Source organism: Drosophila suzukii, chromosome 2R (genome assembly GCF_043229965.1).
Source record: "Drosophila suzukii chromosome 2R, CBGP_Dsuzu_IsoJpt1.0, whole genome shotgun sequence".
Lineage (NCBI taxonomy): Eukaryota > Metazoa > Arthropoda > Insecta > Diptera > Drosophilidae > Drosophila > Drosophila suzukii.
Window position 1 is genome coordinate 20,511,246 of NC_092081.1, and position 27,440 is coordinate 20,538,685.

At 39.5% G+C, this 27,440-nt stretch overlaps 4 protein-coding genes across 6 annotated transcripts; 3 read left to right on the plus strand and 1 right to left on the minus strand.

Annotated features, from left to right (window-relative positions):
- Positions 1 to 17,083: 17,083 nt before the first annotated feature.
- LOC108008238 (protein G12) lies at positions 17,084 to 19,262 on the minus strand. 2 transcript variants are annotated; one of them, XM_065863599.2, is made up of 3 exons: positions 19,142 to 19,262; positions 17,271 to 17,737; positions 17,084 to 17,215 (listed from the first exon to the last, which is right to left on the minus strand). In XM_065863599.2, exons 1-3 carry the CDS (start codon positions 19,164 to 19,166, stop codon positions 17,102 to 17,104), a joined length of 606 nt encoding a protein of 201 aa, XP_065719671.2. In that variant the 5' UTR covers positions 19,167 to 19,262; the 3' UTR covers positions 17,084 to 17,101. The 2 variants fall into 2 exon arrangements, with proteins under 2 accessions (XP_065719671.2, XP_016927518.2); XM_017072029.4 differs by lacking the exon at positions 19,142 to 19,262 and having other exon boundaries at positions 17,271 to 17,917.
- LOC108008837 (serine protease grass) lies at positions 19,058 to 20,234 on the plus strand. 2 transcript variants are annotated; one of them, XM_070994624.1, is made up of 4 exons: positions 19,058 to 19,283; positions 19,402 to 19,468; positions 19,519 to 19,694; positions 19,749 to 20,234. In XM_070994624.1, exons 1-4 carry the CDS (start codon positions 19,067 to 19,069, stop codon positions 20,156 to 20,158), a joined length of 870 nt encoding a protein of 289 aa, XP_070850725.1. In that variant the 5' UTR covers positions 19,058 to 19,066; the 3' UTR covers positions 20,159 to 20,234. The 2 variants fall into 2 exon arrangements, with proteins under 2 accessions (XP_070850725.1, XP_016928232.2); XM_017072743.4 differs by having other exon boundaries at positions 19,420 to 19,468; positions 19,749 to 20,212.
- Positions 20,235 to 20,385: 151 nt separating this feature from the next.
- On the plus strand, positions 20,386 to 21,573 carry LOC108008793 (chymotrypsin-like protease CTRL-1). The gene is made up of 4 exons (XM_017072690.4): positions 20,386 to 20,622; positions 20,741 to 20,789; positions 20,851 to 21,026; positions 21,086 to 21,573. The coding sequence occupies exons 1-4, from the start codon at positions 20,409 to 20,411 to the stop codon at positions 21,529 to 21,531; spliced, it is 885 nt and encodes a 294-aa protein (XP_016928179.4). The 5' UTR covers positions 20,386 to 20,408; the 3' UTR covers positions 21,532 to 21,573.
- A 2,644-nt stretch (positions 21,574 to 24,217) lies between these two features.
- Positions 24,218 to 26,565, plus strand: S-Lap8 (Sperm-Leucylaminopeptidase 8). Its single transcript, XM_017072425.4, has 2 exons — positions 24,218 to 24,518; positions 24,843 to 26,565. The coding sequence occupies exons 1-2, from the start codon at positions 24,417 to 24,419 to the stop codon at positions 26,343 to 26,345; spliced, it is 1,605 nt and encodes a 534-aa protein (XP_016927914.1). The 5' UTR covers positions 24,218 to 24,416; the 3' UTR covers positions 26,346 to 26,565.
- The last annotated feature ends 875 nt before the right edge of the window (positions 26,566 to 27,440 follow it).

A 27,440-nucleotide genomic window follows, 5' to 3' on the forward strand; every position in this document is an offset into this window, starting at 1 on the left:
TGGACACTGGCCACGCGTAATGGCCAAATTTTATTAGCTTCAATTTAACAATTTGTGGCTAAGGCCACTCCACGGACTTTATTAATATTTAAACAAGGCGGACATTAGACTTATGACCGTTGTGCCCAAAAAAAAGGAGCTCATTTTACCTGGCCCGGCTGCTGTAACTGATGAGGATTCAGCCCGAACAAAGGAGCCACACCATTTTAATTTTTCACTTGGCTGAGTGCTGAATTAAGACATTAAACGAATGCGTCGCACTGTACCCCGTCCCGCGGCTTATAATGAAGTTGGTGCTGGCACAGCTGTGCCAAATCCCCCATCCCGAATCCAGCATCCTGGATCCATCCCACCTCCATCACCATCTCCATATCCATATCCATCCAGTCCTGTCTGTCTGCCCCAAAGAAGACTGTACCCCCGAACAACTGATTTTAATAACAGTCATCCGCTGCCGCTGTGCATAACGATGCGTAACCGTCGAGAAGGGAAGAGGAGGGGCGTGGCAGGGCGTTTGAGCCACGTTATGACTTTGATTCATCAGGAGGGAAAGTGGCTGGGAACCTGCGACAGCCGCTGACCTGCACCGCAAAAAAAAATTGGAAGAAATCAACGCATTTTTTAGACAAAATGCTCCCAACCAAATATTTTAGAAATTAGTTATCTAATATATGTATGGTCTCAATATTATTAAAAAAATAAAAAATATACATATCATAATATACGAAAAAAACAATTTAAGTTTAAGATACCAAGTGATATTATGTATAAAAATGATCATCATATCTAAATAATATCTATCTATCTATATCATATCTAAATAAATGTGTTTTCTTAAATTGGCTTTTCTTTTTTTAATTCTCTAAGGAAGTGCATTTTAATATTTACTTAAAGATTAAGAATTCATTATAACATATTTTGCCATTATAATATATAAAGCCAAAAATTAAAACACAACCGATATTAGTGAATAAGTAAATATATTTTTTGGCATTACTAGAAGTATAGGTGTTTTATGACTAAAACTATTATGCATCCCTCTCAAAAAATTTAAATTATTTTAGGCTAAGAGTTAGATATTTAAAAACCATTTCTCCCAGTGCCTGCTCGCCATTTGCATACAAATGGGCGTTGGACTTTGACGCATAAGTTCGCTGGCAATTTGCTTATAAAACGTATTCTAATTGCCAGCAATTGCGACGCGGCGACAGCAGCAGGTGGAGCCCGGGCTCCTCTTCTTTTCGCCGGCAGTCGGGGGTTAAGAGCTCAGCGGTCTTAACCCAAACAACTCCCCAAGTGAGCCACACTCCACGGATTCGGCGGAAAAATGAAAGAGGCAGCTCGCCACCCTTGTCAGCGTTAGTAATAAAACTTTATTGAATTGTATTGATTTTAAAATTATTACCATTGAGGCGGAAGTAATGCAATGTAGCTGGGCTCATATGTGTGTGTGTGTGTGTGCATGGGGGGGGGGTTGTTTCAGATGTGTGTGTGAGCGCTCAAGTGTGTTCTAGCAACGGCTGTTGGAATTTAACAAACAACAACATTTTCATTATTGTGTGCAGCTCAGTGCAGAGAAAAAAAATAAAGTGAAATATACCGAACCCAAACAAAGGGCTCAGCGAAACGGGGCTTGTATTGTGCGATTTGGCCAAAAGGGGTGCCGGGGACTCACATTCAGATTCACATTCACATTCACCCCTGGAAAGTCCCCTTTGTCGTCGTCTCAAGTGCTTAACTTTCCATTTCGCTGTGTGCGCTGCAAAGTAGGCAACGTTTTCTTGGATCGCAGCAAACACACACGCACACACACATGCTCACGCGGGCAGGTTTCCCTTTGGTTTTAATGAAAATCTAACATTTATTGTAATTTTCCCTCTGTTTTTTCCCTTTTTGTTTTTGTTTTATTTTTCCCGGCTTGCCGGCGTTGTTGTGTATTATTCGAGTTCGGTTTGGCACGTGCACAAATTCAGCTAATCGAGTGTGAAAATTGCTCTGGGTTGCCCCAGGAATTTCCTGTTTAAAGTCTAGCCAGAAAACGGGCTTTAAAGGGGGTTTAGTACTTTACTTTTTTGGCAGTAGAAAAAGGCAAATATTGACAAGGGCATGCAATAAAAAAAATAACAATTACACAAACTTTTTTAATATATTTTATTTATAATATTTAATTTAAAACAAAACATATTTTACCAATCACCAGGTGGTTTAATAGTTACAAGTGGGTATCATTTGCTTTAAATGGAACCTAAAATATTTGATAAATTGTTAATTTAATTTGGTTTTTCTAAAAAATATATCCTTCCATATCTTAAACATATTATTTTAATAAAAATAGTACAAATGCAAACATAAAAGTATTCAATTTAGACCTATTCCAGTAGTTTATATGTTGTTATCTTTATTTTATATATATGTTTTCATTCATTTTTCATTTTATAGGGCTTCCAATCGTTTTTAATTAAAGTACGATTTCATAGGAAGTTTACTGATAGAGTTTTTTACTCCATTCAAAAACCCTGCACTTGCAGTACTTTTGGTGAGAAATGTTAAGTGCTCGCCACTAGTCCAGCGGATATGCAAATCCATTCGTGGAACTGGTTCCGCTGGGCAGCCACAAAAGCCTGCTCTCGGCTCCACAGCCTGCCAATTCATTTCTATTCATGTTATGCAATTGAATTGCCCAAGTTTCCCTCCCAGGGCTGCGCTAAAGCCAGCCTTTCCCGCTTATGCACATGCACCACACAGGACCTGGTCTCCGGTTTTCCTTCCCTTCTTTTTTTTTTGGGTGACCTGTTCACCTGCTCACCTGTTCACCTGTTACGGCCAGGATGCAGGATACTCGTACCTGTGGTCGCCTCCAGCAGCTGCCTGCGGCCAAAACTCTGTTTGCTGGCTCCTAACTGAGAGCTAAGCCACAGTTTCAGATAGTTGCATCCCCCTGCAGTCCCCCACAGCTTTTCCCAGGATTTTCCTGCTGTCTTTCCCTCCAGCATTTACCCTATTTTGCCCTTGTCGTGTAAAGACAGCACTTGCGGTTGAGTTGATCTGACCGCTTGTCCGGGCAAGCCATAATTATGCAATTTCTTGTCAACATGCTCTGGACGGGAAATGCACAACGTGGCTCAAACGGGTGTGTGTGAGCGATGTGTGTGAGTGGTGTGTGTGGGCTGAAACAAAGACTTGAATGTTTTAGCTTCTTGAAATTGCCAGACATTTAAAGGCAATTATGCAGAGTGAGTGCCGTCTCCCTGGCTCACAACTTTTTGCGGTGTTGCCGAATGGACACAGGAGACATAGGCAAGGACATAAATTATTCATGGCTGCATTTTCGGGTCCCCAATCAGATGCCTAATTTGCCATGCTTAGCCCAAAACGAAATGCTCCAATGAATCCTACACTCAGTTGGGAACACTTCAGGAAAACCAAGGTTGTTGATCTGAAATGCGGTCATCACTGTTGCAAAAGGTAAAAGGTTTAAAACATTTGAAGTTCTTGAAACTCAAAAATATTTTTACCAAACATCACTATTGCAATAGGTACAATGTTTTAAAACATTTGGAATTATTGAAATTTAGGAAATTTATAAAACATTTAAGACTTCAGTTCTGTGGAAACAACGATCATAGCAAATCATCACAGATTTTCAAGAATAAAAAACTCTTACATAATTTTAATGAAGACTAAATACTCGTATGTTCTTTTTAACATATTTATTTTTAAAAATAATAATAATAATTAACATAATTAATTAATATATATCAAAAATACATTCATCCCTTATTCAAAAGTATAACATTTTTAGGACATTTGGTATTATGGAAATTTAGTACAATAATTACCCAGCATTTAAAACTTAAAATATATCTTTACAACGCTAAGGACTTAAAGTACTTACCCATAGTAATGTTATTCTAAACATATTGACTCTTTTTCATTTATTGTGTAAAACATCCTTTTACTTCGAAATCGCTATACCATTGATTTCAAAAAAAGCTAATCTTGATCCTAAAACGATTTATTTTCTCAGTGGAGTACGCAGCATGCATGTATTTATGCTCCTGCGACTGGGAATGTGTTTGAGTAAACATTGTAGGAAATTCCCTCTTTTTATGCTCATGAAACCTAATCACACACACCCGCCCACTGCCAAAAACCCATTAAGAGGCAGGCTAAGCCAGTATCCACTTCGCTTCGACTGTATTGGTGTGCGGCAAGTGTCTTATCTACTTCCTGCTGATATGTTTATGATGCCAATGCCACTGATTATCAACTGCAGGGGCCAGATGAAGATTCAGACCGGGAAGAATAAGCTCTAAAAGGAGCAGCCCCCAGCAGCAGCCAAGAAAACGAAAAGTTATTGCAATGCGTTCGTTGCCTCAGCGGAAAGTTGTCATGACATCGTCGTACTCGCAAGTGGGGGTAGTGCCATTGGCCACAGATTATGATTGAGTTTGTTGCACACACATTACACCTGGCAAAAAATCATAAGTTAAGATCCAGAAATAGACAAAAAAGTGGATATAGTATTACTTGTTTAATGTATTCCTCTTGAACCCAAAGATTAAGCACCTAATAAAAAAAAAAAGATTAAAGATCGATAGTTTAATTGAATATCAATAGCTTAGAGCATTATTTCTGAACCGTAAATGCTGGAATCATTCTTTAAAAGTTGAAGTATTCACTTTTGATTAAAAAAATTATGAAAAGAAGGGATTGTACAATTCATAATACATCAGTTTTCCAAGTATTCTGAGAAATAATTATAATAATATTTATAGATCTATTATATAGGTTTCCAAAGTTTATATTCCGTGTTCCTTTGCTTTAAATGGAATATCGTAGAAGTAGAACATCTGAAAATAGTTTTGTTCATCAATAGAAAAAAATTCCATTGGAGTCCCAATGATCACTAGTTGTAGTAAGTAAACTTATGTAGGTATTTAGGTATCTTAGATCTTAAGGAGGACCCTACATTTTGGCTGAGTGTAGCGAGGACTCCCTCGCTGAACGACGTCATTTGTTTCCCTGCAATGTCGTGGAACAGGGAGACATGCAAAGTTATGGCGGTGAGGAAGGTTCCTCTGTTGTCGTCAAGCCATAACGCGCATCATTATTAGGCGAAAATTATTATGGCACCCGCTGGATATCAAACAGCATCTACATCCACATCGTTCCCCCACCTCCTCGTCACTCCTCAAGTTGATGGCATAACGACTTTGGCCAAAGGGACGTTGGGATGGGGGCAAAATGCAAATCTCATCAGTTGGATTTATGACACGCATAATTTTTATTGTGTTTGAACTGCCAACGTTGAACACATCAGAATTTGGCACATGTCCCGGCATTTTTGGCCGTGCTAATTCAGGGCCCAAGATTTTGTAATTTTATGTCCTCGAGTAAACATTGCAAATTCTGCATTTGCTCAGTGCTGCCTTTGCTTAATAGCGCCATAAACAGAGATGCCTGGAGGCATCTTTGATTATACAGCAGAATGGATGGGCGATAATGGGTGCCGGTGGGTGGTGATGGGTGGTGATGGGTGGAGAGATTGGAGTGGGAGGTGTGTGAAAGCAGTAGCCTTCGGCGTTCTGCGATTGTAATTAACAGGCCTCTGACACGACGTGTTCTAATGCGAACCCAAGTGCATGTATTTATGCCAGCGCCTCGGGCCATCACCTGCTTCTGTTCCAACTGCTGTTGCTGCATTTGCAATTAAGCTGCTTATTGTTACACACAAAAAAAAAGGGATGGTCAAATGGGCCATGGTGATATAAAAGGTATTCCACGATTGGAAGTCCTAGGGAATGTATTTTGCCGTTCCTTTTTAATAGAAGAACAATTATCATTATAGCTAGTGTACAAGGTTTACTTTGTTTAATGTATTTTCTAGTTGTATCTTGTGACTATTTGAAAAAATGTTATTTACTTATGATTAATAAACCCTCTAACGTAACATCCTACAAATTTTTTTTTGGTTTTGAGTAGATTTTTGAAGTTTTTCCAATTTGACTCTTATAATTCCCAACTGGTTCTAGCGCTCTGTCTATCAAGGTTTGTCGCACACTTACACACTAGCTGAAAGTCAAGTGCAGTCCACACCTTAAAATAGTGCAAGATTAATATATATCTTCATTTTAAAACTAGAAATAATATATTACCTTTAAAGTAACGATATAACTGCTTATGAGGACTATAAGGCTTGTCCAACCCAAATGGTTCTGGACGTACCATTTAATAACTAAAATACAAGCCCAAGAGACCAAATTATTGATGTGGTATTAACTATAAGCTGGCTATGCAAAATGAATGAGATATTTGAGCTTAACTGAACTGGAACTGAAAATTTCCACGTTCCAAAGATGTAATTAATGGAATATTTGTATGCCAGTGTATTATCCAGTTGAACACCTCTCGAACAGAGACAATGGCAGCCGCAGGCCAACCGAAAGACATCGCCCGAATTGAGGGAGCTTTTGTGGGTTGAAGAGGTTGGGGTAAGCCACTGTGGGTGGTATGGAAATTATATTCGATAAAAGAGCAACGGACACTTCCGGCGAATCCACTCGAGGAGGTGACAGGCCCGGATGCAGTGACGCAGCACCAGCTGATCGAACCGAGAGCCGTTTTCATGGCCGGCTAATAAGTTAACAGCGGCATAATGGCCTGTTTCCTGCATGAATTGCCAATTATAGTTGTACCAATCCACCTACCAAAGTTTCCCCTTTCCCCATGACCCCTCTCCAATTTCTGACCCCCAGGGGGATTCGGTGAAAAAAGTGCACTGTCAGCCGGCCTGGTTTTCTGGTTCGCGTGCCACAGTGATTGATGATCATCAGGATATATATACACACATATATCTAGGACACTGTGAGGCAGTGTGTGTGTGTGAGCCATCTAATAGAACAAGTGGCAATTGCCATATCAATGATGTTGCCATGCAAAACCAATTTGGGGGAGGCTAGCTTAACGAAATTTAGTCGTGAATTATTTAACAATGAAACCGGCCTCAATTAAATTCACACATAATTGGATTGGACATAGAACCAATTTGCTCGCAAATCGGTAACATGAATATCTAGCTGGCCTATCAACTTAATAGAGAAATCAATAGTATTGAAATTAAAACAGCTATTTCAACACAAAACGTTTTGAGATAAGTGCTTTTCTAAAAATCCAAACAAAAATCAAATACAATTAAAAATATAGGACATTCATACGTATTTAAAAATTAAATTTGTTATATGTATGCTTTAGATCATAACAGATGTTAAGCATATAATGCAGAGCCCAAAAAAATGTTCGCTTTCGGCAGCCTTAATTAAAGTAAAAAGAGGTTCATTAGGAGAAACTTATTTTTTAAAAATAGCAAACAAGTGGAAAAGCTGTTCACTAATTGCATTTAGGTTGTTAAAAAAAGTCAGGAATAAGACCAAAAATATATGGTCTAAATAACGTAGCCATGTAGGAAAATAACTCACTTGGCCACTCACCTAGTTGTGAAACGTGGTGAAACATTTAAAAATGTTTTAAGCTCGCAACTAAGCCCGTGAATTCCGATCGAATTGAATTAGTTACAGCTAAAAGCCCCCGCGGCACGCACAAATTGCTGCCGCCCCGCGGCAACATGCAACATCCACTCGAAGCACGGCAGCAACATCCGCAGCAACAGCAGCAACAACCCGCAGGCAAAGCCAGTAAAATCCATTAACAGCCTCCAAACTGGCCGCAGTGTTAATGATTACCGCTTATCTGTTTCTCGAAAACAATTCCCGGCTGGCAAATACCACCCACTACACGCTGGTGTTATTTATTAATTACAAGGTTTTAAATTAATTACGCAGCTTAAAATATTAACCCCGCTGCCAGGGCAACTCCCCCGATTTGTGGCATGGGGCAAGTGAAACTGCGGCAGATTGATTTGGCAGCACAACCGAATACCAAACTGCGGACTGAATACCAAACGAATTTGGCTGCCAGAGCTCTGTGGGTAACCATTAATCAGCGGAGCAAAAGAAAAGCCCGGGAAAACACGAAAATACATATCTACCACCCCCACCGTGGATGTTGTTGCTTCCTTTTCACACATCAACTGGCACAGGTAAACTTTTAAAACTGTCAAATTGCTGTGTGATTTGCTGGCAAATAATAAACATGTTTAGCGAATAAATTCATCAAAACTAGCTACCGAAAGGAGAAATGGGAGAGGAGAAAGGAGAAAGGGGAAATCAACCGACAGGACTAACGAGGAGCCAACAACACACACCCTCGCATACGGAATGCAAACAAATGGAGAACGTCGACAGCACACGCAGGTGGCGCACGCAAGTCCCAGTGGGTGGTGGGTGAAAGTGGGTGATAGTGGGTGGCGCTGGTAGGTAGTGGGTGGTGCAGGGTGGTGCTGGGTGGTGCTGAGCAGTGGGCAGTGGCTCCACAACAAACAGAACTAACGAAGAGTTGACTTCAATCGCTGTCGCCGCTGCTGTCACCTAAAACGCTGCGATTTCCGCGTTTGCTTTTTTCTGAATAAATATTACTTGCACAGGAAGAAATTAAAACAAAATATAAACAGAAAAAATGTATCATCTTAAACATCATATAAATACATTATATATGTTTGTGCCATACTTGTTTAAAAAAAAAGAACTATGCAAGGTCTCTACAAGAGGTAATCCCACCTCCAAAACAAAGGTTATTTTAAAAGTCGTGGACTGATTTATTTTTTCGAGGAAAGACTAACAAAACTTGCAGGGGCTTTAATTTTAAAAGTCTTTTTATAGCAGTTGTAGTAGTTCTCCGATAAAATATTAAAGCTATCTGAAACTATTATTTTTTACAATTAAATAAATGTGTACAATTCACTGTTTCTATTGACTTTTACTATAAAAGGCTAGTGTATGAAAAAAAACCTTTGAACACTGTTACAAAAATTCTATATATATATTTTTTTAAAGATAATTTATAAAATATTACTTCTATTTTCGATACCTAAACAAAAATGCTTAATTTAAGTTGGAAGTAAATTTAATTCTTTTAAAATATTCCAAGAAATCAAAAAAGTTTAATTAAATATGTTGTAATCAGAAACATCATTAATATGTTATATCTTTTGAAGTCCTTTAAAATGTAAAATTCTTCACCAAAGAACTTCCTCATTTTTTCTCTGAGTGCAATAGTGTTTCGTTATGGATTTGCCAACAGTTTGTTGTTGTATAGAGTGTGCCCTGTAGATGGGCTGATGGTGATTAGTTCCTGCTGTTGGCTTTGTTTTTCTTGTTAGCCTTTTACAAGGCTACTTGGGTGTGTTCTTTTTCATCGACTGATTACTCGGCCTGTTGGACGGCCTTTAGTTTTCCCCTGGATTTTCTTTTTACCGGGATTCCCCCGTCTGCATTTCGTGGCCTACAGATTGAGCGCTTAATTTGTTAAGCCTCGAAAAGTAGAAACTCAAACAAATCAGAATATCTGACCGAGAGTCAATGCGTGTTTGCCTTTCTACCTATGTTCATATGGATGTCCATTGGGATGTGTGTGCGCTCTTTTTGCTTTTTTGGGGGTCGGGATCGGGGTTGGATTTTGTGGGTGCCCAAATGTCTGGTGGCCTCCGTCGGAGGCACAGCTTCAATCAGGACCACACGGGCACCCACTCGCATAGAGAGATGGAATTTGTGTGGCTGACATCGGGGCACGTTGTTTGTTCGTTACGTTTTTGCCCATTTTGAATCCTTTTTGCCCCGCCCATCCAGCCCCCCTCATCCAGCCCCCCAGGAACTGGATTCACCTGTTCGACCCGCTGGCCTTTTGGTTGCTCTATTTTTGGCTTTTGATGTGCAGGATGTGCTCATCATCAAAGGATCCCCCAGCGGACGTCGTGATAATTGTGCTTGTGTTTGTATTTTTTTTAACCCATTTATGCTACCTGCATGTCGCATTTTCTTGAACTCCCTGTCGCTCGATTTTCCGGATTTTCCTTCTATTTTTTTCCTTTTTGCCTTGTTTGCACTTGACTTTTTGCCGGTTTCTTTTGCCTTTTGGCCGTGGGTATGTGTGATTTTTACCATTTTTTTTACTGTTGGTGTTTCTGTTTACTACTGGTAAATATTGACCCGCATTGATTGTCGTTTTTCCGCTTGTAAATTACTGAACTGAGACGGGGATGGACGATGATGAGTTGAAGATCAGGTAGGGGTTTTCCTAGCATGGGACTTTCTCTTTTTTAAGTTCTAGGACATACAAAAAAACTATTAATTATATATTTTAATTTATTATAATTTAATTGTAATATCTCTTTTTGACCAACAAGAGAAATAGTTTCCTGAAAACTGGTCACATAGAATCCTTTCAAACTAAATCCATCGTCAGTTCTTTAAAATCTATACATAAACTTAAAAATAGAACAGCGCGAATTCTTCAGAACAAGAGGACCTGCCACATTACGATTTTTAATGTTTTAAATATTACATTTGTTCCAATAGTGGACTTGTCATTAATTTAATATTAGTTAATATCAAATTGATTTTAATAATATCAAGTTATTTTTTCTGTGTAGTATACTCATAATAACCATAATTGTTAATAGTTTAAGCACCAATTACAGGATGACTTTCCCTTTTGTTCGTTCGAAAGTTAATAATCAGGTAAGTTATAACTAGGATAATCCTTGGAATTATTTCAGAGCAGACTTTCACTTTCCGGCTAAAAAGAAAGTAATTGGCTGGCACTGGAAGTTCGGTAGCCCATTAAGACCATTTAACAGTTACAGTTATGACTGGCACTGCCACAATATTGAGCCATTTTATGTATATTTTTTGTGCCATTCCTCTTTATTTCATTTTTGGCGTCATCGTTAAAATGGATTTTATTATTTCCGTTGGCAGCGTTATTAATGTTGTTGTTCTGCTTTTGACTTTACTTCCGGCCCGCACACACACACGCTCATTTACCCACCCACACATACATATACATATGTGTGTGTGTGTGTGCCAACAATTTATATTTTTCAATTAAGCAGCAAAAATTTTACGCTTTGTTTCGTACAACTGTAATAAATTTCAACTACCCTTATTGCCTCCCTTTTTGCTCATGTTTCACTTCATTTGGCCGCATATGTACTGGCATTTCGATTCGGGTTTGTTGCCATTGTAGCCGTAGCTATTTTCCAGCTTTTCATCTTGCTCTTATTGCCCTGCGAATTTCCGCGTTATGGTTAAATTTTGTAGCACGCGTGTAATTGATAGCCGCCCTCGGCTTAATTAATAATTTCGGGAAATTCGAACATGGAACCAAACGAACGGGGAAATTGTAGCTTTAGAAAATGGTAACGCATTTAGCTGATTTCAGCTTCGAAAGTTTGATTGAAATGGAAATGGAAATTTTATTGGTTACCAGTGCACAGCAAGAAAATAATAATGCTTCATTAATCTTCGTAAGGTACATAATTAATATAATTAAAATTAATAATTAATTATAACGTTAAAAGAAGGAAAATAAGGGTGGAGAGCACTTAAATATCTAAATTAGGGTGGCATCAGGCATTTTACTGCCTACTTTTGGGCACAGCTGCAAGAGACTTAAAACCTCTCGGGCGATTTCAAGGAACTTTAAATTTGGGGTGCCATATAAACATAGTATTTTTGAAGTCATCTTTAATCGAAGATAAGTTGCCTAAAAGTATGCAGTGATTTCTGGGATTTAAATATATTGCTGCATACTTTTAGACACCTAAAATTACCTTTAAAAGCTATTTCAAAACCATAGTCATCTTTATGGCACCCCCGACATAATTAATTTCTCAATGAATTTAATCATTTCGTATGGAAGTAAAGTTCGTTTGGGTTAGGAACTTTCCCCAGTATGTGATTCACCTTGGACAAACAGAGATACTTCTACATGGGCCACGGTCATACCACATCCCAGCCAACTTAACCCTCCGTCAACCAGTACCATTAAACAGCTCTTGTTGGCTGTAAAGTGCTCGTTTAGCACAGCGCTCTTGTTTTTGTTTTTTTTGCACAATCATCAAACGGTTTAGCTGTAAAACTAATTGCATTACATCAATTTTTCTGTTAAAAGTCAATAACCAATCAAACCCCAAGCCCCGCAGTCCCCAGTACACGGATGGAAGGACCCATGGACAGAGTTTCGGAATGGAGTGCGGGTCAAAGTTTGAAAACGTGCAGTTAAATGCACACAGACACGCACACACAAATGTAAACGTTGGTATATATATGTATGGATATATAGATATAGGGGCAGGGGAGACAACCAGTCGGTGGTCAATTTAATGGCAGCGGGCTGGGGCTTTACGGTGGTGTGCGGATCCATTGAAGAGACGGATGTAGCGACGAAATAATGACAGGAGTAATCACATTAGCCCCCAACAAATACTTTTGCAGGCGGCGCTGGGTTGCAGGGCGGCAGGGTTGCCAACGCCCCGGAATAATTGTTTCAAATGGAAGTGGTACGCAGGCAATCAAGAATGAGATTGCCATTTGCAGATTATCGAATTTCGCTTGCAGTTGCGCCCACTGCGCCCCATGCCGAAAATGGAGGAGTTAAGAGGATCTTCCAGCGAGATGACAGCCCTGTCAGTCTCCGCACTTTAAGCACTGAAAAAACAGTTTTTTAATTTATAATTACCATCACAAACCTTTAATACATCAGCCCTATTGTAATAATCCCTACTATAGTTCTAACAATTTTGTTCTATTGTCTTCGAAAAAAGCACTTGGGAATTATAAAGACGAACAGGAGAATATTGCACACTTTTCGGAGGACACGAATATAATGTCCTTCATGCCCTTTCAAGATGTAGTTCATTTTAAATGGGGATTTTAAATTGTACGTAAAATGAACATTTTTTGTTTAAGAGTTTAGATGGATTATTATCTTTATCGTAGAAATAAGCACTTGGGAATTATAACCTCGAATAGCAAAATATTTTATAACATACTTTTTGGCGAAGAATATTAAGTATTGGTCAATGTCTATCTCAAGCTCATGAAATGTAGTATATTTTTGAATGTGGGCTTTAATCTCAAATTGTTTTCAATGACTTCCAATAGATTTTCGTCAGTGCACTTGCACACACAAAGACAATCGCGCTTTCCCCAAAACGCAGCCCCGATGACGTGTCCATGCAGCCCCTGTCAACATGACCCCCGACCTTCGACCCCAAACGCATACACAAACAAAACCTATCCAAAGGGGCGGCTGTGGGTGGAAAGGGGGAGGCACTGGGAGATGCGGCGCCAAATGCTGACGGCGCACAGAGTGACCAGTTGACCAGCCCTAGACGAACGTTAAATCGTTAATTGATTACGGGACAACATTGATTGTTGTTGTTGATTTTTATTCCCCGTTTTTTCTCGCTTTTCCTAGATGTTTTTTCCCTCCCATTTTTAACGGTGGTCGTGGATGTGGAAGTGGTAGCTTTATTTGGGCAATGGATTACGCAGTGGGTTTTTGCAGGGGCGAGCTCGAACTCCCCCCAGCTCTAATGAGTACGAGGATGAGCTGGAGCTACAAGAACTGGATGTGTCCTGGAGCATTTTAAAACTAATTGTTAAGCAAGCGGGCATGCCAGTCGAACGAATGAACGAACGAACATCCATGTCACGTACGCACAAACCGCAAATACAGACAATCTGGTCGAAATATAACCGGCAGCCAGTGAACAGGATGGAAATGGATTCGAGGGATTTCGTGGGACTGCGGGTACTTCGGGGCTCCAAAAACGTTGCTTTGAAATGGAGAACGGCAGCAGTGACTCCTGTAACTGATATTGCAGTTAAGGCGGTAACGAGTCTGCCGCCCAAGGAGCAAAAAACAAATCGACCGCTCCTGCTGCTGCTGCTGCCACTCAAAATTCTGGCCACCCAGAAAATAGGGCCAAAGGGCTGTTGGCCAAGCATGAAAATAAAATACGAATGAGGTAGCAGCAGCAGTTAGCCAGCAGTACGAGTGCATGGCCAACTCCTGACGAGCATTTTAAGCAGCAATTATTTACTTTTACTTGATGCCGAATGACAACAACAGGGAGTTGGCATAACAAGGCACTCGTAGCATAAAATTCAATTTAACTATTTTGCAAAATTCATTACCGAAAATTCGTAGCATAAATTCCAGCTGTATGAATGCATTTCCCAAGGAAAAGCACGGGGGGTAGGAAATCCGAGGGACTCGAAAAGTCAAGGCACCAGAAGCAGATATGGAGCAACATTGTCTAGGTTACTAATTGATGAACTAGAGTGTACGGTATAACACGTGTAGACCAAGTTTCCCAACAAACGCCAGGCCAGTAACTAAGCAAGTCAATACACTCAGCCAAAAGTTTGGCGGAGAATTTAAAGTTTGGATTTTTAGAGAGGGATTTCGGTGTAGGTAAGGTTTTTAAGATATTAGTCTTAATAAACTTATAAAATATATCAAGGTATAACCATTCATATTCGATATCCAGAATTTTAGCAATTTCGTTTATTTGATTTACAGTAAAACTTGAATAGATCAAACCTCATTAAAGTTTCTATTTACAGAGATTTCGAGATGGAGAACAAATTTGTTTTCCCTCAAAAATATTTGTGGAGGTGTTAATATGTATGTCAATTTTCTTTAAAAGAAAAGCCTATAAGACAACATTTAAATAAGACACCAATATACCATTTGTAATCTCCAGAAATTATTCCTTGAATTCCCCGGACATTTATAGAGATGCTTGAGTTAAGGAAGTTTGACTTACGAATAAAGTATTGTATGAATTAAGGTGGCTAAATACTACTACCAAAAAGTTTTGTCGAGTTGGATAAAACTTGAGCTAACGAAGTTTTTAGATTTGGAAATATTTGTTATAGTTCATAATATACATATATATTTTTTAAATAATTCTACGAAAAAACTACAAAATGAATTTTAGGAATAATATACATATTCTAATCAGGATCCTGAGCCTGCTTTCCTTTTCTGCGAGTGTAGCAGCCACCACGTAGCGCTTGTTATTTTAATTTCCGCCTAAAAGTATGCAACAAATTGAAAGGATTACACAAAAGTTTATGCAATGCAGCAGGAGCTGCATGAGCAGCAGCAGCACAGGCAACAGCAACAGCAACTGCAGCAGCAGCACAGCCGCAACACAGCAGCAACAGCCAACTTAAAACGGCAAGACAAATGCGACAATTTAAGCGCGTTTTGGACCGCTGGCACGCCAGCAACATGGCATAAAATTAATGTCAAGCAAAATGGGGGAACAGCAAAGCAGCAGGGGTGGCAGGGGCAGGGGCATGAGCAAAAGGGAGCCGCAGGGGGCCGAAAGTTCCCGTTCGCCGCCTCTGCATCTCTGTCAGCCAAAAACTGCTGCAAAATGATGTGGGCCGTGCCGGATCGGCTTGACTTGGCTTTCCAGCTAGCCATGTGTGTTGTGGGCGTTCCGAGTGCAACAACTTTTGTTGCATATTCAGCAGCAATGGTTGCAACATTAACAGCAGCAGCAGCAACAACAGAAACAGCAAAAGCCAGCGCAATTTGGTTGATTCGAAATAAACTTGGCAACGCTTATATGGCCGCATTTTGTGGCAAATAAACTTGCAACTGCCAGCCATAAAAACTATGTCGATGTCGACAAATTATGCACGACAGTATAAAATCCTTCATTCAGCTGAAACTTAGCACCGACTTGTCAGTGTGACTTTTAGGCGCCCTATGGATGCTCCACAACTGGGCCCAAAAGCCGAATCAATGAAGCATTCCTGGGGATTTTTGTCATCGGAAAACGACCTGCTTTCCAGTTGCACTAATGATGGCATATTGTGCGTGTGTGACGATGAGGATTTTCCCTTTTGCTGATTTTCCACATTGTACCGTCTACTGACTGCACACATCAGAGGTTAAAAGATGGCAACCAAGCCCCACAAGTCATTTCTTAGGGATGGATGTGCAACGGCAGATTTGCTCCAGATTTTGACATTTCATATTGCTTTTTTTTAAATTTTCCTAATACCTATAAAGAAATTGTAATAAAAGCAGTAAATCAATAAGCTCTGAAGTTTCTACCTTCTTTTTAATAAAGATATATTAAAATTTGTTTATTCTGTTTGTAAGTAGAATGTTTTTGCTAAGAATTCCTAAGCTTTTTCTTTTGAAAACACTTTTCACGAAAATACTGATCCGTTATTTAATTTCTTTTTTCGGAAGAAAATAAATAAATGGCAAGTTTTATGGAAATATTGAAGAGAATTGAAACAGGACTTGGTCATTGTTGCCATCAGTTTAATTCTGTAGTTGCAAGTGAGATGGCGACCATGAGAGCTATACCTACCATGAGAGCTATACCTACTTATATTGCTGTTCCTCGGAATAATAATAATAGTAGAAACTACACAATTGCTAGACTACAAGTGTACGTACAATTGTACAATATCGGCCGAAAGTTATTGGAGGTCAAAATGGCAGAAGAGCTCTATGATTCGTGTACTTAATGCAAACTCATTGTTTAAAAGAAAACCATACCTAGAATGTAGGATATCAGTTACTTTAATAAAAGGCATGGGATGTCCCTACATTCAAAGCGATAAATATCTAATATCTATCTAAATATATAATACCTTCTTTCTAAAATTTGTTTACTTACTTATGCTAAGATTCATTGCATTGCAATCAAATATATTTCCTTTTAATGAGAACATATTGTCATGTTTACATTATTCATTTCATTTGACTTAGTATAAGTTAAGAATTGAACAATTTTAAGTGATAAGAGATTTATAAAAAAAAAATAATCTATATCATCTGCTCCAACAAAAACTCAAAATAGAAAAAAAGTCCCATTCTAGATGCAGGGCAATGCAAAAATTTTATTAAATTAAAAGTATTTATTACTCAGAACTGATAAGAAATGGCCTTATTATTATACTTTTTTCCTGTAGGTTCGGTTTACGATTGCACATCTCAACTGTATTTAACATTCTGAATTTTGGGTAAAAGCCTCTATTATAGGATGACAATCTATTTTCATATTGAAATTATATAATATTTGTATTGCTGATATGGTACTGTATTATGATAAATAAATTATTTTATAAAGCAATCAACATTGGAACTAAAATTAAAGAGTTTAAGAAATCTGAGGACCCCAACTGATTACCTCAAAGAGGATTTGGAGAAGTTCGTCGACGTTGATACTTTTTTGATTCAATTTTCGTATTGGGGCTTGCAGTTGTCCGGAACGCTGAAAAGAAAAGAGTTATTGATATTATAAAGTAAAGATATTTCTAAGATCTAACCCTGGCACGCTGCACTAGCTCTTTAAACTCCTTGTTTCTCAGAGCCTTGTAGAGTTTTGCAAATTCGCTACTCTGTCGCACTTTCTGTGACATTAACGAATAGATTCTGGTCCTGGGCAAACTTTGAATAACATCTCGAAGGAAGGTAGTCAAATCACGCCGCAGCATAAGTTCCACAGGGACAGTGCGCGACAGTTGATAAGCTCGCAACCGAGTAGGTAAGCTATCCACAAGAGTAGTGATATCATAACCCGAACCGTACTCGGTCACATAGTTAATTATATCCACAAAATCGGGAGCGGCACGAACTTGCTTCCAGGTCGTCGTAAACTCATCGCTGCGCACAAACTCAACTGCCTGACGGAACTTGGGATCGAAGATATAGTATCTGGCGGCAATAAATCCAATTCTTCGACGGGGAACCAGAGCTACGAAATCCTTTAGGTCTGCTCGCAAATCTCCAGAAACTGAGACCGAACAAAAGATCGCCGTGATCACAAAAATAACCGACACGGAGGTGGAGAAAGCCATTATGCGACTATTAGACTTTTAAGAGTAGATATTGCTTATATACTGCTGTGGGTACAATATTTGTCTTTGTCTTTTACAGAGGGGGTGTGCCAGGTGTTAATTGAAGACTGTCACCCGTCTCATCAACTATTTAGACCGTAGAAACTATTACACAGCGGAAAAAGTATTTATCTTTATAACAATAACATGTTTGTTCATCTAAAAGTTAAAGTAAAAATCTTTTATATTATTTAAACTTAAACTAATCATTTCTTATTTAAAGTAAGAAAGGGTCCACTTGATTGTTAGCTATTGGATAAAATAAAATTCAAAAACTCTTAGGCCCACTTGGATTTCATATCAATCAAAGTGTACATCATTATAACATTAATTGTATTCCACTGTATACTCTTACTTTCACCAGCACTGGGGATAAATACACTGGCTACTATCTGTACTCAGTATTCAAAGCAGCGACTTCGCACATGATAAACAAGATGTATGGTCAACAAACATTGGCCAAACCTCGATAAATCAAGTGAGACATTCTTTTGTCTGGCCCAAACTGACTGTAATTGCTCCCATTTGTGCATTAAAAATAATGATTGATTCTGGCTCGAAATGCATTTCCTTTCCCAGTCCCAGACAACCAGAGCTACATTGTTCTGTTGTCTGCAGAAGCCGAAAAATTAGAATTCAATTGCGTGATTTATGCATTCGGCAAATTTACGAGCCTTCTGAGAATTCCATGCCTATGTATACACCCACCACTTTGAATCGAAGAAATCTACACTTCATTAAAGCCAACCACGGAGCATTTGTCTGTGCACACATTGTATTGAAGCCAAAGCTAATAAAGATTATGAATTATTTCTTAAATTGAATTTGGCATTTCCAGAAAGCTAAATGGAAAACCTAATTAAGTGGCATTAATCATGTTGTACATACCAAATATTGTGTGAAAAGAAACTACATCTATTAAAGTAGAACTATAAATAAAGGTAGGTTTAAATATTTGTCAGACGGGTGTAGTAAGAAAAACCTCTTAGATAAGTAAACTCCATAAATTAAACTCATTTAAAATATATTAAAACGAATGATTTACATTCAGAGATTAAAAGCTTACAGAAATAAATGGTACTAAGAATGCATCACCATTTCCTCCTTTAAAAGCATAAAATATCAATCTGATTCTGCGGAAACTGTTGACTCACAGATAAGAACTTCGTTAATGCTTCGTAATATAATTTACAACTCATTAATCAGTTGCATTCGAAAGCTTCAAGATGCTGCAAACTGTATTCGTTGTTTTACTAGTTTTCTTGATTCTTATAAATCGAAATTACACGGGGTTTGCTTACCTTCTGGAAAATAATTGCGGCTCATCGAAATATTCCTACCGAATTACTGGAGGCCAAGATGCCGATTTGATGTCTGCCCCATGGATGGCTTATTTGCATACGAATCCCAGATTTATTTGCGGCGGATCGCTTGTCAACCATTGTTCGTACTATATATATATATACAATTCATTAAAAATGTTTAATAAAAGAATACTATTCAAAATCTCATTAAAACTTATAATTTTTATTCGATATGTAATATTTATAATCCCACCTAGTTCTTAACTCATTTTTAGGGTTTGTTCTGACAGCTGCACACTGCTTCAAAGACCATAATGCCAAAATGTAAGTGATATTCTTAAATGCCATAACATCCTAATCTTTTATTGTTATAGATTTGTTCGATTGGGAGAGAACGATTCAAGTCAACGAATTGATTGCGATAACTATGACTGTTCGCCGGCACCTTCAGAATATTGGGTAATGCAAAAGTTCGTCCACCCCTACTATAAAACAGCCCACTATTATGATATAGCTCTGGTCAAACTTAACCGGATCGTTATATATTCAGGTAATCCAGTACCCCGTCTGTTTCACTAATATTAAATAAGAGTTCTTAATTCAGAAAGCATTAGGCCGATTTGCGTGATGTTGAATTCGAAATGGCAAGGATATCTGGACAGCATTCGATACTTTATTATATCTGGTTGGGGTGCCACAAATTACACAGATGTAAGCGAAAAACTTCAGATTACCAAAATTCCCCAGATTGACCGTTTGACCTGTCACTCCTGGTATGGATATGTTGTCGATCGTACCCACATTTGTGCCGGCGAAAGTAAACATTATGTGGGCAAAGGCGATTCTGGAGGGCCACTGGGTAGCATGGTGAACTATGGTTATGATAGACGTTTCTATCAGTTCGGCATCGTAAGCCATCTTCGAAAACCTTTCCAAGGCGTTTCAGTATTTACGAATATTTTGAGTTACTCAAACTGGATCTATCAAACTATAGTTGTCAATACCAGTAATTAAGGGGAACGAACGGGTTATAAAAATTATACAATTAATAAAAGCTTCTTCATATATGTATTTCTTATATATTTGTATTTCTTAGTGCACACAAACAACTAAATAAATTTATTAATAAATAAATAGGTAATTCTTTAAAGAATTTGGATTGCTTTTCTCAACTTACTGATAAAGGGGTCAAGAGACGTTGATAAGTATTCACATATTTACTTTTAAAACCGATAAGCGGGTTCAGTTTCATTTAAAAAGCTCTATGATGAAGAACATTCTTATTGTGCTCCTTTGTTTGACTATTGGAAACCAAGTTTTGCATGGATTAGCCAAATTACTGGACCCAAATTGTCTGGCGCGGCGATTTCGAAGTCGAATATCTGGTGGCACGTCTGCTGAATTGAATTCAGCTCCATGGATGGTGTTTTTAAATGATCGAATGGATTTTGTTTGCGGCGGTTCTCTAATTACGAGGGGTTTGTATGTTTTTGTGGTTTTATAAAAACAATCATCTTGTTACTGAGTATGAAAATACCTTCTATATAATTAGAAACATTTATTTATTTATAATTTGTATTTACTTTTTCTTTTTAGCCTTTGTTCTAACCGCTGCACATTGTGTTATTCCCACTCCCAAGCGATTGTTAGTACTCTGTTGAGCTTTTAATAAAAACAAAGTTCTTATTGTTGTTTTATGAACATAGAATAGTTCGATTAGGCGAGTATGATTGGACCTCAGAACAAGACTGCTACGGTCGTGTATGTGCCCCACCCTATAGCGAATACATGGTTATAAAAATCTATACGCACCCGCGGTACAGGACTATTGCTGACCATGATATAGCTCTTCTAAAACTGGACCAGTCAGTGCTACTTACAGGTAATCAACTTGTTTATGCAAATACTTCTAATCAGCTGCAAAAATTTCTCTTTTCACAGAGACCATACGACCCATTTGTTTGATAATGCATGAGAATGCGGACGAATGGTATTGGTATGTGGATTCGGTGAGGGAGTTCACTCTGACTGGCTGGGGTGCAACAAAATCGCATTCGGTTAGTCCCAAGCTTCAAACAGTGAATCTTACCCAAACCGATCGGGGAATCTGTCACGACAAATATGGATATGCCGTCGATCACACCCATATCTGTGCCGGAAGTTACGAGCAGTATGCCTGCACTGGTGATTCCGGTGGCCCGCTCGGATTGAGTGTAACTTATAATGAAAGGAAGGTCTATGCTCAAGTTGGGATTGTTAGTAGTGGAGCTAAAGATTGCAGAGGGATTACCGTCTTCACCAACGTTTTAAGCTTTACCCAGTGGATTGCGCGGACCATTTCTTATGACGAGCGATACATGTCGCCTAGAGTACAGAAAAACCATTAAAGATTTTTACAATACATATGTATGGGTTAAACATTTTATTAATCACAGTATTTCTTTTGACGCGTACTACTCAAACGAAAAGGCTACTATGAAAAGTCGCTTTAAGTGGCCAAGTTCTTAAACATTTTTTATAATTTGTTGTCATTTCTAATCCATTGCATAGGGAATTTTAGTTTGGGTTAGAAGTTTCTATGGAGATATTTCCGACCCGACCAGCAACACCAGGTAGGCAATAGCATCCCAATCGGGATTCTTATTGAGAACAAAAGAGTCACAAGATATTATATATATTAATGAAAGAACTCTTGCCGATCGGTCTACTAAATTCTATAGATTCTCAAGATATTTTTGAATATATTGCTTGGCCACATTAAATCCTCGGAGCTGCGTTCCTTTCATGTTATTAAAATGTTTTAGGTGATTTGATGGTTTGCTCTGTGGTAATGCAATAACCAACCGAAAATCAATTCAAGCCCCGAATTAATGTTAAAGCACCAAATCAGTTTTGGGATCTCTTTTAATCTGAAAAGCCGCACAAAAGGCAGACGGCAGGCAATAAATTTGCATCAATGCTGCAACAATTGGCAATATTCTGTGGCAAAGGCAAACAAATAACCGAGCAGAAGGTGAGGGTTCGATTGTGAAAGGATCTTCCGTGGCCCAGCCGTTTTTGCCACCCAAAGTGCCAGCCAAGTTAGGTGTGTTATGTGGGGCATTTGGTGTTTTCGAGGACAAAAAACGGAAATGGCAATGGAATCGAACGCGTTACGTGTGTTTTTGGGGGCCCAGAAGTCGGCTAGAGGCCTCTTTCGAAACACCAACCACCCACGGACCCATCAGATCCAGCCAAACTGAATTGTTGCGGTGTTGCCAGGATGCCAGTTTACCCAGTTTACTGGTTACCGTGCGTAATAAGCTGCAAAACGCTTTACGGCCCCCTGCCTTTTTGGCCATTGTCCTCTTTGAAGTTTGTTTATGATTTTCGGATGCTGCACGCACCACCCCCGAAAAAGCAGCAGCACCAAAAAAGCGTTAACCACACTAGATTTAGATTTGGCGTATTAGTGAGATTTATGCATTTAGGAAATTAAACATCCTGTGCGGGTGGACATTTTAAATTTCGCTCCCCCAATGCTGACTTAAAGGTGTACTCGGCTCCCTCGGCTGTCATTAATTTGAAATCATGCGTGAAATCGCGTAATGTCGCCAACACGCCCATTCCAATGGCAAGACCCACAGCCCAGATTCAGATCCAGGTCCAGATTCACCGCCATAGCTACATATAACCATGGCAATGGCCATGTCCCTGGCCTCAACATCCGCCTTGCACACTCATTTGTATACAAAAAATGAATGTTTTTGCTTGTTTTTATGCGCCGCCTACTTGCCAGTGTAATCATGTGTGTATGTGTCTGTGCGAGCACTGAGCGAAAAAAGAGTAACCAAGTTTTTACAAATGAATATTTGATTAATTACCTACATCTGAAGAATACATTTGGTCTTGTAAGTTTCTAAGGGTTTTGAACTATATTTAACAAATATATAAATATAATAAAATAAATATCTTTTCAAATATTCATGAATACACCGCGAATCTCTATCCTAAATTAGCATTCTTCATTATAATTCCCAAACCTTTTGTGACAGAAATAATATATTTAAATATTGATATTTTAATATTGCCCAGATATATCATAAGACTCTTTTTATGTTACTCACCATTTTAAAAATTTTGTTTCATATTTTTGAAAACAGTTTTTTAAATTCTTAAAATCGATATTAAGTTTTTTCTCTTCTCTACAAAAGACTGCTCTCATCTCTTTTTCAAGGTCGCTTTATCCCGAAAAACAATTTCAAGAGTACTTTCGTCTTGATTTCAAGAACGTTTAATCTCGAAAATGTGAGAGGACATTTTTTATTCTATTTCTATTATATTTTTGTTCCCAATTTTTATAGGAGTAAGAAGTAATATTTTTGGGGTATCTGTAGTTAATAACCAATTTAAAGATCCAAATTTTTTTCCGTGTATTTGAGCCTCTGTGACTGTGCGATGACTGTTTTTTATTTGGCCCATCAGCACGTTGGCTGGCCCACTCGGCTCGGCGGAAATGCGTTCGACCACATCAATCACGCGACATTGACAAATGTGAATATTTTTGTTGAAAATTATATGCGGTGGGTGGTGAGGGGCAGGGTTTTCGAGAGGTGGGTGGCAGTGGTGGTATTTTGGGCTGGTTGGCAGAAGGGTTTCTGCAGCAGAAAACCGGCCAAGTGGCTGTGCAAATTATTGGCTACAATAGTGCTTCAAATTGGGCAATTTATTGCTTTATTGCTTTTACGTGTTTCGTCTGCGGCTTGGTTGCAATTTTTTTTTATATACGCACTTACCCCCTTCTGCAATTCGCTTTTTCATTATGTCGCCTGCAGAAATGCACTTGTTGTTGCAGATAATTGCAAATTTAATCATCACATAAAGTTTCAAGTGCGGCCAGGTTGTTCGTGGGAATTGTGGGTAAATAAATTCCTTTGATGGCAGCTCTGAAGGTCTTATACATTACGATTTGTTAAGAGTCGTTTGCATAGTTTTATACAATAAAATATTTGTGATCCTAGTAAACTGTCGATCAAAATGTACAACATGTCATCTGGTCAATTGTTTTGGGTCAGTTCAGTTTCTCGATTCCAGCTCAACGGAGCTAACACTACCTTTGTTTTTTTAATAAAAACACGATTTTTGTATTATATTTTTCAGTCCAGTATTTAGCAGTTGATCTGGTTAACTGATACACCCACTCGGTCGCGTTACTAAATTGTTATAAAGTGCTCAGAAACTCTCTGTAGTCGGTGAAAATTCCCAGCGAAGTTTATTCAAATTGCTGCACAAAATGACTCGATCGCATGTTATCTCCTGCTTACGCCGTTCCACTTCCGGGTTATTCAGGTGCCAAAGGGCACTCGTTTTTGCCAGAGGACCAGGCTTGCAGCAGGTGAGATGTTCTTTACACTATCAACGTTCTTGAAATGATCAAATAATTTATCTGCTTGACTGTCACTTTGACATATCAATCTCCATCTTCCTTTTTGCTCTCTTTTTTCTCTTTCGGAGAGTTTCAGATATTGCTGTCTCGCCTTCATTGAGATCAATCGCCATCTTGATTCTTGCTCTTTTCTCTCTTTCGGAGAGTTTCTGATATTGCTATCTCTCTCTCAGCGCCATGTGCTTCACTCTCTTGTTCGATTCAAGAGTAATTTGTTCCGAATATTAAAAAAAATACTAATAAATATTTGCAACATTATTTAACAACCCCCAGGTGAGGTGCAAAAGCGAGGATGGTGGCTGCAACACCTGCAACCTTCAAGGAGTCGTGGTTGGCCTGTATGCCAAGGATGGTGACAAGGGTCTAAAGCTCACCCCAGGTGGCGAGAAGTTCGATGACCGTGTGAGCGGCAAGATCACGGAACTAATCAAGGAATCTGGACTCAACGGGGAACTCGGAGTGGGTCGACTCTACCAGAATATAGACAAGGAATACTGGGCCGTGGCGGTTGTTGGTCTGGGCAAAGAAGGTGCTGGCTACAATGCCGAAGAGGTCATCGACGAGGGCATGGAGAATGTAAGGGTTTGTTCTGCCGTCGGGGCCAGGGCCCTCCAGATGCAGGGATGCACCACTTGCCATGTGGATGGAATGGAATATCCGGAACAGGCTGCCGAAGGAGCTGCCATGGCCGTATGGCGTTACAATGTGAACAAGCGCAAGAAGAACCGTCTGGCCATTCCCAAGCTGGAGCTCTATGGATCCACGGATCAGGATGCCTGGACAAGAGGCCTCTTCAAAGCGGAATCCCAGAACTTGGCCCGTCGTCTGGCAGACACACCCGCCAACCAAATGACCCCCTCCATTTTCGCCCAGGCCACCGTGGATGCCCTGTGTCCCTGTGGAGTTTCAGTTGAGGTGCGATCCATGGATTGGATCGAGAGCCAGAACCTCAACTCCTTTCTCATGGTGGCGAAGGGCTCGTGCGAACCTCCCATCATCCTGGAGGTCAGCTATTGTGGCACTTCGCCGGAGGAGCGGCCCATCCTGATGCTCGGCAAGGGACTGACCTTCAACAGTGGTGGATTGTGTCTGCATCCGAAGAAGGGAATGGATGAGTACCGGGGAGCAGTTTCCGGTGCAGCAGTCTGTGTGGCTGCCATTCGGGCAGCAGCTGCTCTATCCCTGCCCATAAATGTATCCGCTGTACTGCCCCTGTGTGAGAACATGCCCTCGGGAATGGCCACCAAGCCGGGAGATGTGGTCACCCTTCTCAACGGCAAGACCATGAGGATCAAGGACGTCTCCCTGGCCGGAACAGTCTTGCTGGCCGATCCCCTGCTCTACGCCCAGTCGACATTCAAGCCCAAGTTGGTGGTGGAAGTGGGCTCGATGGCCAGTGGTATTCGCAAAGGACTAGGTGCCTCGGCCACCGGCTTGTGGACCAATAACTCTTTCCTCTGGAAGAACTTCCAGAAGGCCGGAGCTCTCACGGGTGATCGGCTGTGGCGCATGCCCCTGTGGAAGTACTTCCGCAATCTAGTTGCCCCTCTGTCATCCTACGACATCTGCTCCACGGGAAGAGGACATGCGTCATCCTGCCTGGCCGCTGCCATCCTTTTCGAACTCGTTCCCTGCTCCGACTGGGTCCACCTGGACACCCATGGCACCGGAATGCTGGCCCAGCACGGAGTGCCTCCGTATTTGCTCAAAGACTGCATGACAGGACGCCCAACCCGATCGATCATCCAGTTTCTTTACCAGATGGCCTGCAAGTGATGCATCTTTGTTTAGAACTTGACGAGGGATCCAAGGGATCCCGATCTCTGTGAACGTAAATTCAGTGTCCTTCATGTGCTGTGTCACTTGTTCTATATTATCCATTTGACGTCCCTTTTGGGTTAACTGGTAGTCAGTATGGTGTTAAGCACGTATTTGAAACATGTATTCTGTGGTGTCAGAATGGTTGTAAGCTTCAATAAAATAAAATTCAGGTCACTCAATGAATATCAATAGCATTTTAAAAAGAAAGCAGGAACCTAATATCATCTATTTCCAATTCAAAAAAATAAGTATTTAAATATTTTCCAAATAAGTATGTTCCTTTGGGCAGTTTATTACTCATACGTAATGTTGCCCTCTGTCTAAAATTCATTCTAATCACCTACATGTGTAAGCGAAACCTTAGTTTAAAGAAAAATAGAATTATAAGTAAAAACAATTTGTAATATTATAACAGACTATGTATCGTATAAGTAATAGTTAGGAAAACTTTGAGACTAGTGCGCATCTAATAGTGCTCTTTGAAATCAACCATCTTAAAGGGTGAGCATTTAAAGCTCCCTTGTGTTTATATAACATTAAATCTGCTTTAAAAGGATCTACAAATTCATTTGATATCTTGATATATTTTCTTATGAAACCCAAGTTGCTCGTGACCTAGCTTTTGAGCCACCTTTATGGGCCACCTTTATTAGCCAGAACTAAGTGCTGGCCAGCAGGACTCGTTTACATATGCCTAATTAGTGCCGAAAAAGAAAGCATATTCGGGTCTTTCGGCACAGGACCTAATTGCTCCAAGAAAACGCTGGATGTGTACGTGCTGAAAAGAGATGCGGGGCCTATTTCACATTCCTCATTAATGCGCACATGTTTTGCATAGGTAATTGCATGCAAGGGGACAACTTTCAGTCCGTTTCAGAGTCGAATATGTGTGCGTGACGAGGGTTTTACCTTCATACGTAGAACGTACCTTCATTTTACGCACATCATGGCCAACTAATATATTCCCTTCCAAGTTTGTAACGCCAACCTTGCCTATTTTTAGAAAACTAAATAAACAACTGGTAAGCAAAGGTAATCCCATTTATCTCA

Bases quoted from the DNA above. Each gene is read 5' to 3' on its own strand.
- LOC108008238 (XM_017072029.4), bottom strand. From the start codon at position 17,801: ATGGCTTTCTCCACCTCCGTGTCGGTTATTTTTGTGATCACGGCGATC. The intron at 17,216-17,270 runs GTTAGATCTTAG...TTTTCTTTTCAG, and splicing joins AGCTAGTGCAGCGTGCCAGG to CGTTCCGGACAACTGCAAGC.
- LOC108008837 (XM_070994624.1), top strand. From the start codon at position 19,067: ATGCTGCAAACTGTATTCGTTGTTTTACTAGTTTTCTTGATTCTTATA. The intron at 19,469-19,518 runs GTAAGTGATATT...TTATTGTTATAG, and splicing joins AAAGACCATAATGCCAAAAT to ATTTGTTCGATTGGGAGAGA. The intron at 19,695-19,748 runs GTAATCCAGTAC...TTCTTAATTCAG, and splicing joins CCGGATCGTTATATATTCAG to AAAGCATTAGGCCGATTTGC.
- LOC108008793 (XM_017072690.4), top strand. From the start codon at position 20,409: ATGATGAAGAACATTCTTATTGTGCTCCTTTGTTTGACTATTGGAAAC. The intron at 20,623-20,740 runs GTTTGTATGTTT...TTTTCTTTTTAG, and splicing joins CGGTTCTCTAATTACGAGGG to CCTTTGTTCTAACCGCTGCA. The intron at 20,790-20,850 runs GTTAGTACTCTG...TTATGAACATAG, and splicing joins ATTCCCACTCCCAAGCGATT to AATAGTTCGATTAGGCGAGT.
- S-Lap8 (XM_017072425.4), top strand. From the start codon at position 24,417: ATGACTCGATCGCATGTTATCTCCTGCTTACGCCGTTCCACTTCCGGG. The intron at 24,519-24,842 runs GTGAGATGTTCT...AACAACCCCCAG, and splicing joins GAGGACCAGGCTTGCAGCAG to GTGAGGTGCAAAAGCGAGGA.